This window comes from Labeo rohita, chromosome 16, assembly GCF_022985175.1.
Source record: "Labeo rohita strain BAU-BD-2019 chromosome 16, IGBB_LRoh.1.0, whole genome shotgun sequence".
NCBI classification, from domain to species: Eukaryota; Metazoa; Chordata; class Actinopteri; order Cypriniformes; family Cyprinidae; genus Labeo; species Labeo rohita.
Window position 1 is genome coordinate 34,203,171 of NC_066884.1, and position 13,483 is coordinate 34,216,653.

The 13,483-nt window shown below is 37.1% G+C and overlaps 1 protein-coding gene across 1 annotated transcript in view; it reads left to right on the top strand.

The window, feature by feature from the left end:
- grik2 (glutamate receptor, ionotropic, kainate 2) overlaps positions 1-13,483 on the top strand; it is a 146,412-nt gene that overhangs the window by 105,315 nt on the left and 27,614 nt on the right. The window contains 1 exon segment of the mRNA XM_051130397.1: positions 3,181-3,398. Coding sequence (XP_050986354.1) covers positions 3,181-3,398 — 218 coding nt within the window.

Genomic DNA, 13,483 nt, shown 5'->3' on the forward strand with positions numbered 1-13,483 from the left:
TCGCTCTTTAGGGTTCTGAACAGGTAAGTCTAATTTCATCTGCAAAAAGTGGCAAAATGATACAAAGACAATGGCTTGGTCTTGTGTCTAAGATTGCCATATGTATTCTTGACTTCTAACCCTAACCCTACCAAATCCTGATGCCACATCTTCTCAACTGCAGCTGTTTGAGAGTGAGAAAGGCCTATGGTGATTAAAGGACAATGTCACATGTAAACCTGCATGCCTTTGTGTTGCATCAGAATAGCATAATAATATTTGATTGAGTAATGAAAGACACCAGGCCCTTGTTTGCAAAGTAGCATGGGTAATGTTTGACTCTGCACTGCATCTCTTAAATGGAATGGTTTACAGTTGGGATTGGATCGCCATATAACAGTAGCATTGTGGGTCTTTGTGAAATCTACATTGTGAAAGAGGTGTATGTGAGGACTGGCTGAAACCAGCAACCAGCTGTTTGCAATGTAGATAGCATGGATATTTGTCTTCACACTGAATGACAAAAACATTGCAGATACTTTTGCCTAGCTGTTCTAGCTGGTGAAGCAATTTGTCTGGTTAATTTTAAGAATAAATCAAAGGGCATGCTAAAGAGTTACAGGACCATATGCAGCCAGCATCCAACTAGAGCAGATGTCTTCAACTCTGCTTCTGGAGATCAATTGTCCTTTCAAAGTTTATTTCCAACCTGCTTCAACACACCTGCCTGGTATTTTCAAGAAGTCCTGGAGAGCTTGATTAGCTAGTTCAGTGGGTTTGATAAAGGTTGAAGCTAAGCTCTGCAGGACATTGCATCTCCAAGAGCATGGTTGAAGACCTCTGAACTAGAGGTACAAGTGATGTTCAACCACATGAGTGACGACCTTAGATCAATGGTTCTCAATCTTGGTCCTGGGGAACCAACAACACTGCACATGTTTTGATGTATCTCTTATCTGACACACACATTTGAGGTCTTGGAGTCTACTAATGAGCTGAGGAGTTGAATCAGATGTGTTTGATTAGGTAGACGTGCAGTGTTGGGATCAGGATTGGGAACCACTGCCTTAGATCCTTGAATGCAAATGTGGGTTCATCAGTGTGTGTCTACCCTGCTCCACAAGGTGCAGGCAACCTGCTGAACCCTGGATTGCAACTCTTTCCTATGAACAAGTAATCCTCAGAAAGCGGAGGTCATTAAAATGCTATATGTCATATGCTAGTGTGTTTGGATCATAGTGAAAAAGGAGGTAGGCCTATTATTTTCTGTCAAACTAATTATTGTCCAACAGCGTCACACCAAACAACATAATTGTAGGGTGTCATTGGGACTGTTATTTGTTCAGGTTCCTGTGAGTTTAGAAGAGAAGATGTGGCATTAGGCTGAGGGCTAAACAGGCAGGGATTGTGTATGTTGGCTGTCTGCATGTCTCATGATGAGTGAGTAATACTACACTGTAGAGAGGCTCCCCTGCCCATGGCTTGTCAGCCCCCAGAAAACTGTGGGACGGCGTGCTTGGACATGACGTTACCTTGGGTACATGACAGTCAGCCCCAACCAGGTTATATAAGGTCACCCTGACCAAATGTTCCAGCATGGTGATACTTTGAACTGACATTCAACTTTCTTCAAGGATGTTTTTTTTTTTTCTTCTTTTTTTTTTTTTTTTTTTTTGTTGTTTTGACATGACTCCTTTGTGAAAGTGGGTGCCAAGGTACCTTTCCCGCTAATGAAGTCACATTTAAAAGTGAAGTATGCAATATATGCGACTCTAGATTCTCATACACTCCTCCCACCCCTTCTACCCTGTGCCAGACTACTTGTTTGGTTAAACAGGTATTCCTGTCCAAAACTCACACCATTGATTGAGCCACATGTCAGAGTGCTTAAACAACTCAGGGCCAGATTTACTAACAGTGCCAGCACAAACCGTCTTTTGGCGTTAAAATAGTACTGTCAGGATTTACTAAAGATGCACAGTGAAGAATTAGCGCTGAAAAGGCATGGACAGTTATTTTTACACCTGACCTTATTGAATATGCATTTGTGGAGGAGAGTTTTAAAATGAATCGAGCAATGCAATTTACTAACGTTTGCGCTTGTCAAATTACTGGTATTTGCGCCATTATTTAACAACTCAAAAAAGCATGTCTAAAAGCAGGTGGTAATTTGCGCTGCTCTTGGTGGATTGCGTTGATTATCATAAAAATTAAATGTTGCATCTGTGTTCTTTAATGTGCACCTTGTCAGTAAATCACCCACAGAATTTTCCCCTCTCATCTTTGCTTTTATAGAATTGCGCTCAAATGCTAGTCTGCCTTGTTTAGTAAATCTGGCCCACAGTGTTTGCAGTAGTCTCTGATGGGTTAGAAAATACACACATCACCTTTAACAACTGGATTGCTAGTGTATATAAGGGAAGAGTGATTCTGACTTTCTTTCTTCCCATTTCAATGGTTGTTTGGGCTGTCTGCTAGCTAGAGTTATATATTCAAACTCTGGACTTGATTGACAGGTCACTAGAGCATTACCAGGTCTGTTGAGGCCTGATTGAAACTCACGTTTGCAGTTCAATTGTAATTCATGTAACGGCTAATCTTTTCAACAGTCCATTGTGTTTTGCCATGGACTCAGTGTGCCAGATCAAAGCTTACAGCTGACTCATAGAACTTAAGAAGAGGAGCCAGTTCTTTCCCTGTGCTCTTGTCCTCTGACATCTCCTCCTGGTACAACTAGTTATTGTCCCGACTTTACCCCATCAATTAATTTCCTCTGCATGGCCATGGTGACAGCTTGATTAAGAAATAACAGAAATGATACGTAGGTTGTGACATAAAATGGTTCTTCATTCTGGCTTTTACTCACAAGCCAAATGGACTGAAGAGTGTAGGGCAATTCAAAGACGGAAGCAAATCATGAGCCCTTTATGATTTAATACAAATTTGACAGTCTGTAATCTAATTAAGTCTTACCACATAAATTCTCCTAAAACATAAATGAATTCCCACCTTCATTGCGGTTGACTTTGGCGTGTTCGGTTAGCATAGATATGTCATGCCAGTTGTCAGCAAGCAAAGTCTTTCCTTACAACTAGTTGTTGAGTCTGCACTGGGTTGGGTCTGTGCATCTGGTACTGGTCCTCACTTTGAGATTGAGACTTCTGCTTTTCCCTGACTGCTATCTCTGCTCCTCTCTACTAGGATCTGAGCTCATGCCCAAAGCCCTCTCCACCAGGATAGTAGGAGGCATCTGGTGGTTTTTTACCCTAATCATCATCTCCTCCTACACGGCCAACCTAGCCGCCTTTCTTACCGTGGAGAGAATGGAATCTCCAATTGACTCGGCTGATGACCTGGCCAAGCAGACCAAAATTGAGTATGGAGTGGTGGAGGATGGCGCTACAATGACCTTCTTTAAGGTGAGTTGAGCCCGTCATATCGCGTGCAGCACATGTAAAATCAAGCCAATTAAGGACCTTTGACCGTTGCATTTAATGTCTTATTGGCTCTTTTGCCTCCAGTATCTTATGGCAGTTTATTTGTTTCTAAGGTAAATAGATGTATAATTAGAGGGCTAATGTACAGTAATTCAGTCACTGTCGCAGAATGGACCACATCAGGATGGTACATAACCAGATCACCCTGTCAACGTTTATTTTTGCGATAATGGCCAGCTAACTGTATGTTATCCTCTCCTAATTTGATTTGATTTAATTACATTGTTAAAGACATCTGGTGAGGAGACCTTTCAAACGCTCATGCCAGTCGGATGCTCTGGCATAATGAATTCTGATGTCATGTTATGTGACACCAGAATCTGGTTTGTGATGTTTTCTCTATAGAAACACCTGAGAGGGAAGGAAAAATAGATACATAAATAAATAAAATACCTGAATATTGAGCCATTTTAATAAATAAATGTACTGTATAAATGGAAAACAATAATACATATAAAACACATTTTGTGGAGTTTCTTTTTTGTATAACAGTGATGACAGGGTAAAAGTGCTATCAGTGCTGTCTTATCAGTGTCCTAATTTGAAATCTCAGCTCTCAAAGGGGATCTGAAGTATGCAATAAAACGCAAAATGTTTGAGAATGAAGATTTTATACTTGACCTTATAATTGAGGTTGTGTTTCAGAGCTTTTATCGCTTTGGACTGCTGGAAGTGACAAAGGTTGAAAGCATTTTATGACTGCACTCTATTTAGTGTCTGTATGCGGGAGATCTACTCTGCATTTCTTTCTTCAGTCCCAGGGGGCTGTGAACATGTTCACTGCGACACTTAAATGTCTCTTATTAAGTCAACATTTTTGCTCTGAGATCACAGCATGCAGAGCGTCTCCTCTGTGTGGTTTTGAATGTCCAGCGTTTGTAACCAGTTCAGTGAAATCCTCAGCCACCACTGTCCCAAAAGAGGAGTAAGCTGTTACAAAGGGCATTTGTCTTTCCTATCTGCCTCTGCTATTTATCCTATTTATTACATTTTCAGTTACATTGAGCATATAATGATGTTAAATGCTACTATAATATCATTTTAAATGCCATCATAATATTTTTGGTTTGTTTTTTTAAACTTGTGTTTATACACAAGCGCTGCGGCTACTTGAAGCGTCTCTCCACACCTTGTCTCTACCCACCCCCCAGTCATTCGAATTTCCATAGACAGGATTTATTTTAATGATATTCTAATGGGCCGCGTTGTGACATCGTAACATCAGGAAAACAAACGCTATAGTCCAAAGGAGCTGTTCATTGTAGCTCTTGAAAAGGTTTTTTTTTTTTAAAAAAAAAAAACGAAATATCTCCTTTTGCAGTGGACTTTGATATTTGTAACTTTGTAGGTCTATTTTATGGCAAAACATACACAACACACACTCACTAAAATGCAAAAAGTGAAAAAGCATAAAGGACCTCTTTAAGCTTTTTAAAATTTCTAATGAAAAGATCAGAATAAGAACAGGTAGAATAAGTTATCAATCAAATGTAATCAGTATTAACAAAATTAGTTTGTAGTACAGAGGTGGCATAGAAGAACAAAAAAGTAGCTTGTAGGTGTATTTTCATATGTTTAATGAGGCTCAGAGGTGGCAAGAGTGAAATCAAGTTCACAAATTCATGTTGATATTAATGTTTTAAATATAAAATTTGGAATATAGAAATATTAAATGATTTAAATAGCTTAAAAGAAGATACTTTAAAAATGAAACTAAAACTGCCAGTAAGTGGCAGAAAGTCACTAATTTAATTACTGAATCATATCATTAATTAGATTTTTTTCTAACAGCTAATTTATTCAGGAATAAAGGAAGTGCCTCCCCGTGTCCCAACGTGCCAACTATCCACTCTATCTGCCCTAAATGGTATTGAAAATTACTACTATCACATAGAATTTAGAATGGATAGTATGCACATTGGGATGCAGGCCCTGTCTTTATTAATGGGAAACTGAATCATTGACTCACTAGATTCATTTAAAAATGTACATTGTATGCTGTGTTTGAATGGAGATGCGCAGCGGCTCAGTTGTAACTTGTTTCAGACCATTTTTGACGATCAAATGGTGCAAAATCAGGCAATAGTGTTATAGTCAGATGATGTAAGTCACCTAATATTAACTTCTTTTTTATTTAACAGTTGTATTAAATCAATATCTCATTTACAAACTCCCTTAAAAATCATTAAAAGCGGTCACTCATCTTAGTTCATCGTGATCTTGAACTAAAAGTTCCATATAATCAACAAAGCGCACAATGAATCTCTTATTTACACTCACAGGGCCTTATTCATGAAACACGAGCAGAACGTATTTTTGTGTAAATCGTTCGTAAGGCCGTTCTAATGTAAACTTTCGAATTCATGAATTTTTTTTTTTTTATTATATTTTTTTTTTAGTTTTAACTGTAAAATATCACTATTGTCACTATTCACCCCGCCGTAAAAAGAGGAGGGGCGGGACAAATACCAAAACCCAACCATCCCACTTGTATGACTACTGTCTATAACAATGGAGAAGTCAATATTAGTGGTTACTGCCTTTTTATATTTAATAAAATTCTTTGAATCCGGAGGAGAGTTTTCGGGAAGGTCTGTGTTACGTGGAAATTACTCAGAATTTACACGTATTTACACAAGTTTCATGAATGAGGCCCATACACTTTGTTTACGAAAGGATTCGTGAGATATGTCTGTGATACATTGCAAAAACACATAGAAACCTTTGAAACTCTCCTCAGCACAAACACAAATAGGCTGATCGGGTCAGTCGCACATGGTGCTTCGAAATATTTTTTCATAGTCGTATGCAGTAGTTTTGGTCGCACCAAATGGTCGCACTGTAGAGCCCTGTTTATTGTTTTTAAACGTATTTATTTTTGTCACATATGTTTGTTATTTGTTCTAACCATTTTGTTGAATCTCTTTTCATGATCCAAACAATTCCCAAAGGACAAAATCAAGTCCTGCTCAACATTTTTGTCCTCATATTCAGTAATGTCCAGTTCTAGTTTCATAGAATTAATACACATTACTGAGGTAGAAAGTGTTGTTTTCACTCTGACAAAACACACACACACACACACAATGTGTAAATACTGAAAGAAAAAGACATTCTATTGTAGATAGCAAGACTGAAGCAGATTACTAGAGAGAGAGAGAGAGAGAGAGAGAGAGAGAGTAGCTCTTTCAGAGCATCCTGGTCCTGACAAGGCCTGTAATCCATTGCAGTCAGATTTCCTACAGGAACAGCAGATGTTCAGAGAGCTGAACACATATGCTCTTTTAGCAGGTGCTGATGTATTGAGTGATTGAGTGGCAGTGTGAGTGATTGACGGTTTGATAAACTGCCTTTATTGATTCTGTATAATGCTCTACAGAGAGACAGTCACAGAGCTCGATAGTATCAAGAACACTGCACTTTAAATTAGATAGGTTCCTTTTAAGTTCTTTAACCACAGAAATTTAGAACCGTATCTAACATAATCATTCATAAAACCCTTGTGGCTAAAATAGTTTTGTGTTTGGGGTTTTAGGCTCTTTACATCTCTACTTTCACAGCTGGCTTCTTAAGCTGTTATTGATTTGCTATTGTTACAAGCCAAACAACTGTAATCTACTGCTATATAATCTATAACATTGGGTCACATTCACTAGCCGTGCATATGCACAAATTTGTGTGTGAAATCTAAGTACCAACATTTACACACACAAACCATGTTTCATTATTAAAGTACTAAAATATGTTCTAGATCTAATAAAATTGTATGAAGAACTGAAACCATGCATATGCAAATATCACTACTCTGGGTGGCCTTATAATCGTTTTAAGATTAAATTGTATACACGCAGTAAAGGACATGGAGATGGTTTGGGCGTGTTTTATGCAAATTACTAAACTATGGGTATGTGGTCACTCATTTGGAATACTCCAAATGCGTTAACATTAGAGTAAGGTTAAGAACAGATTCAAATGCATACACACGTGCTGTGAATTAGGCAGAATTTTTGCATGAAAAGATCTCCTGTTCGTATAATCCATGCAATTACTAGTGAATGAGATTTTTTTTTCTTGATTTACCATAATACGCAGAAGGAGAAATCTGTGTCCACATGCTATGCAGTTATTTATTTATTTAAAAAAAAAAAAAAAAAAAAGATAGATTAATTAATTTAATTGATTGATATTTTTATGTTCTTCTTTTTAATCTACATTTTGTTTTTTCCCCAATTCACTTGTTAAGTTGTGACGTAACATTTTCTGTTTCCGGGTCCATGCTTCTACTCAGACTCTAGTAACAGCTAGAAACTCTCTCAACAGCTGTTTATAAGCACTATTCATTTATAGCATGAAGTAAAACTTTTAAAACCATATGGTGTACAATACAGTATCTATCTATCTATCTATCTATCTATCTATCTATCTATCTTAGGGGTGTAACGATACATGTATTCCTACCGAACCTCGGTACAGTGCATGAGGCCTTAAACAACAAATACAGGCAATTCACCCTCAATCCAGAAGGCGGCGCCTGCAGTAATGCAACTCTGTTTGATAACCGCCAGCAGAAGAACAGCGAAGTTGTGCACTTGAAAACAAAGCCCACTAGACAGTGATCATGTGCTGATTATGTACGCGTCTCTCACTGACAAAGGAGTATAACGTTACTTTAAAGGCTTGCGCACTCAACTGTCTGCGAAATGGAGCTTTGTGCTCTTGTATCCTACCTCTCTCATTCGGCACAAATTCAAATATTCCATAATATTTCCATATTTGCGATGCATCCAAATGCTAAACTATTATTTTTTATGGAAATTATAGACTTTGTACTTCAGTCGCATTCTAACGGTGACACAGTGAGGCGGGTGCTCTGATGTTTGGTTCACTGTGTTTTATTTTGATAAAGTAATGTTACCAACTGCGCTGTCAAGTTAGCAATGCTAGAAGCCTGGAACTGATATGTTTTGTGTTTGTGTGCACAGGCGCGATTACTTCAGCTGTCCTCATACCAGCAAAATCAACTTAAACAAAACATAAATAGAATCTGCCATTTGAGTTTTCTTTCTGTCACAAAATTGAACTGAAACTTAGCAAATATAGGCTACGTTACGTGTCGGACAGTTCTTTTTTTTTTTTTTTTTTTTTTTTTTTTCTCCCTTGTCTATCAGTTAACTAAATTAAATATATTTCAAGTATTTATTCGTTGTACGTATACATGTGCTGCAGATTTATAGCCTATATATGACATTAATTTGAGTCTATCTATGTCTATCTATCTATTTATCATTATTATTTATTTATTTTTTGCAGTGTGTAGCATTTTGAAACAGTAATGTATGATGACACTAGACTTAACAACTGGCTGGAATGCGATGGCCTGTATGCTGTAATGTTAGGTCACCTGTGTGAGATTCTACTGAACAGCTTTTTGAGAGTTCAGAATGGTGATTTTAAATGCTGCATTCTCTAGACTTTGAAACTGTTGGTGGTTTTTAGCATCGAAGGGTTTCATTGCTGAAAAAAAGATGATTTTAATAATATATGTTGAGGTTTATTGAAATGGCCGCTAGCGAGTGGCTGATGAGGCACTGGGGAGTTTGAGCTGGATGACTGCACTAATGGGAGCTCACAGTTTTAATCCTTTGATCACTCTGTTATGCACTATGTTCCTCAATGTACTTCGCCTGTCCTGTAAAAATGATTCCTTTTTGGGTAGTCTGTGGGATTTTACTTTGAAACATGCTCGGTGAGAGCATATTATGGTGCGGAAATGTTTGGCAAACGCACCGCAGGCAAGCTTAATGTGTGTTCTTTTATCTGGCAGTGACAAACCTGAGGGGGCGATAGAGTTTACTTTAAATGTCTGTCATTAAACCAGATTATACAGGAGGTTAGCTATAAACATGTCAACCAGTTAGCTAACTTTAACCAAATTACATAGCAAGTGTCTCTTCCAACCAGAAAGGGAATACTGCCCATTAAAAGAGTTTGCCTATTGCGACAATAGTGAAAACATGTTGCATGCAACAACAGTGAAATCGAGCTTGTGTTTACAGTTACAGTAAAGTAACAATACATTTGTTACAGTATTTATAAATTTATAATGTTAATGTATAAGTTAGTGTTAATCAATAAAAATACAACTGTTCATTGTCAGTTCATGTTAGCTACAGGTTCATGAGGACTTCTTTATTACATTTGGTACACAAATTCCTAAAACCTCTAAATTATTACTATGATCAAAACTTTGCTGAAAAAACAGTACACAATCTACTTAATGCCTTCTGTCGTTTTATTAGTGTGAAATGCTAAATATTGATTGATTGTAAAATCTTAATTAAGTTAACATGAGAATAAATGTATATTGCTAGTAAAATTCCAAGTGGAAAAATGATTGGGTTAAAGAAACTTAGATTTACTTGATTATTCATACATGCATTTTTGGAAAAATACGATTCATCTTGCTTTTGAGGAACTGTATTAGTCTCTCAATCGCCATTGTATTGCAATGTCTATAAGCATACTTTTTGCCCCCCAAATTTCATATTTTTGCTCAGTTGAATCCTTTTTAGATTTTGTCAAAATGTTCAATAAACTGTTTAAGTAAAATTCAGAATATTACTTCAAAAGACCAGCTTTACAGGTGTAACAAATACAACTGTTTTTAGTATTGTAATTTTAAATATTGATATTAACATTAACTAAGATTAATGAATGCTTTAAATGTGTTTTTCAGTGTTGGTTCATGTTAACCAATGTAGTTAACTAATGTTAGCAAATGGAGCCTTATTGTAAAGTTGTATCAGTGTTTTTTTTTTTTTTTGTAGAACAAATATAAAAGTACAGCTTTATCTCTTTAAAAAAGACCTGCCATAAAATATGTTTTGCGTAAATGTAACACTCTCAGCTTTAACAAAAATCAGAATCTCAGCCATGAGATCTTCTGTGGTCCGCTTCAATATTATAGTAGGAGAAGATTATGGCCATTTTAGGCGGCAGCCATCTGGAAGCCAAGCGTTCCCCGTGCTGAACATACTGCCCTAAGGCTGACACATTAAATTATAGAATATTCTAACCCATGAAAGCAGGTGGAGAACACAGCAGACGTATTGGCCAGATATAGTGCTCCTCTTCTCTGGAGGTTTGCTTTCTTTGTCCTTCTCTGCTCTGAGGCATCTTATTATCTGTCACGTCTAGTATGCCACATTCTATGCTTCAAAAGATATTATGATCAAAAAGAGGAGCAGGCTCACTGGGAAAGCAGCCCGACCTCTCTCTCTCTCGCTCTCTCTTTTTCTCTCTCTTATCCTTCAGTATCAAAACAATCTGTGGCAACCTTTCGCACAGAGGAGCACACCTTTGCTCACTTTCTAGGCTGCTGTTCCTCAGTCACATCTGAGTCTGGTAAGAGTCGGTGAGAAGTTGTTTGCTGACCGCCCCAGCTGCTATCATCGTCTTTTTAATTTGTTGAGAAAGTTTTATTGGAACCTGCGGCCAGTTCTCAGTTTCAAAACCTTTACTAGCAGATTCTCATATTTCCTGTGCAATCTTGGTCTTATCAATCCTCAGTGAGTTTTTCTGTTCTCGGCTCCTATGAGGAGGACCCCTGGACCGTGGAGATGAGATAGTCGGAGGAAGTGAATCACAGCTCCTGATGGAATCGGAGCAGCAGTTAAAGAGAGCAGCCCCACCTGTGGAGAGATACAATGATGTTTGTAGACCCTTGTGATTTAACCCTTCCAAGCACATCTCAAATCACCATTCATTCTATGGTGGAAATTTCATTTGAGATAGTTTTGGAATAAAATGGCTGAAATCCATCTTGCTTGAACCAATTTTAAAAACATTTTAAAACTGACACAATTTAGGGAAATTTTGTGGTTGAAGTGACACTAGATGATACTATGTGGCATAGTCAAACCTACTAAATTAGAAAACTCACTCATATGAAGCTGTATATGTGACGATAACGTTTAAAAGTATCAACCTTTTTTTTTTTCTCAAGTCGCACAGGATGTTACAATTCTTTTGAAGCCATAATATAATATTGTGTCAGTAACTGTGTGAAAATCAGGCTTTATTAATCAAAACTCTGTGTGTAAATCATACTTTGTGTGAAAAGGAATACAAATTTTACTGCCTTAAGTGTTCATTTCACCCAGAAACTGCAGTGATTAGTACATATAGGTACACTTTTTCAGTATATAGAGGCACATATTTCCACTGAGCCTATCTTGACAATTTTTATAATAATAGTTTTACATTTGAATGTACTTATTATAAGCTTCATATTAATATTATTCATATCATGTGCACTATTCAAATTAATTTAAAGTTATAATGAATGTATATAGATAAATACTGAATGTAAGTTAGCTATGTCAGTGGTTACACTTCATATTAAGGTTGGTAACAATTAGTAATTACCTAATTAAGTACTTAGTAGTAACCGTTGTACTTACATGAAACAAAATGTACTTACCATGTAACTAAGTTATGGAACAGCCTGTAATTACAGTTTGTAAATATGTAGATGTAATAGGCAGCTACTGTTTCACATATATAACAGGCCAAGTCTGTTACACAGCTACTTGTACACTTAAGTACAATCTTGATACACTTTTTTTTTTACACATTTTAAGTAGCTTATGTGTAATATTCTGTAATTTTAATGTAATTAGAAAGGTATTACATGCATTTAAGCTGCGTACTGGTGGGGTAAAACAAATTAAGGTACAGCTGGATAAGGTGTACAGTATAGATACACATGAAGTGCACAATCTAGATACACTTCATTTTAAGTAGCTTATGTCTGTGTACTTACATTTTTAATTACGCTGTATAAAGTGTGCAACACATATGTATCAGTCTTTTGGTTACATATGTAGCTGTGTAACAGACTCGGTCTGTTACATATGTGTGTAACAGTGGCTGCCTATTACATCTACTCATTATCTCATGTAATTACTCTTAGTGGTTTGTTTAGGGTTAGTTACTTGCAGAAATGCTAATTAATTGTTATTGCTGTAGTAAGTGTAACTACACATTTAAGTGTTATCATGTCAGTTGAATCAATGATCTGTTAATTGACAAATATCATGTGTACATAGTCAAATTTGTAATATTTTTCAAAGGGCACCTATTATGCAAAATCCAGTTTTACATGGTGTTTGGACTTAAAGTGTGTTAGCAGTGTGTGAACACAACCACCCTACAATGATAAAAAATACACACACTCCTTTTTTTAAATCCCAATTAAACCAAATCAGACTCATTAGACATACCATTTTGATTCTCTGAGCAGTGTGACGTCACATTGTTTAGGCCCCGCCCATAGCTGCTGACTGACAGTCCTGCATTACCTTAGTTTCCGCCCTCAGTAAGTTGTTTGGTTGTACATTGTCCTTCATTTTCTCCGTGCTCGAGCAGCTGTCTCGTAATGTCTCGTAAGCAATCCTGGAGTTCTGTGTTTGTAAGACTGAACATAAGAGTCTTCATTTTCTGCTTGCTGTCATTTCGCTTTATTTTATGTTTGATTCTTTGCGGGTTCCCTCTTACGTCATACTCTAGGGTTCCCTGGTATTTATATTTAGATAGAATGGAAGATATAAATTGTACTGCATGTTAGCTTGCTTATTGTCCCAAAGAGCATAATTTATTGAGCCTAACATACTAACTAACAAGGAACTATGCTTCTAACCACAGGTCGAGAGCTGTACTTCCAACCACATAAGTTTGCAACGCTTTTTGCGAATGTTCTTTTGAACTATGGTTTTGGGAAACACTGAATCGTTGGACGATGTTGGTAACAATAGAACTTGCCACCATAGTTGGCTAAAGGTGCTTTTGGCAAACGTTCATTCTCATTGATGTTTCTTCTGGTGGAGTCTCTCCTTCATCTGTCTGACCCTGGTTCATACATGTACGGCTGAATACCAGTTCTCTGGCTCTCAGTTGTGTTGCTTTAACCGGCTGTTTATCGCTGTAGGTATGCAAAGCAGAGATGT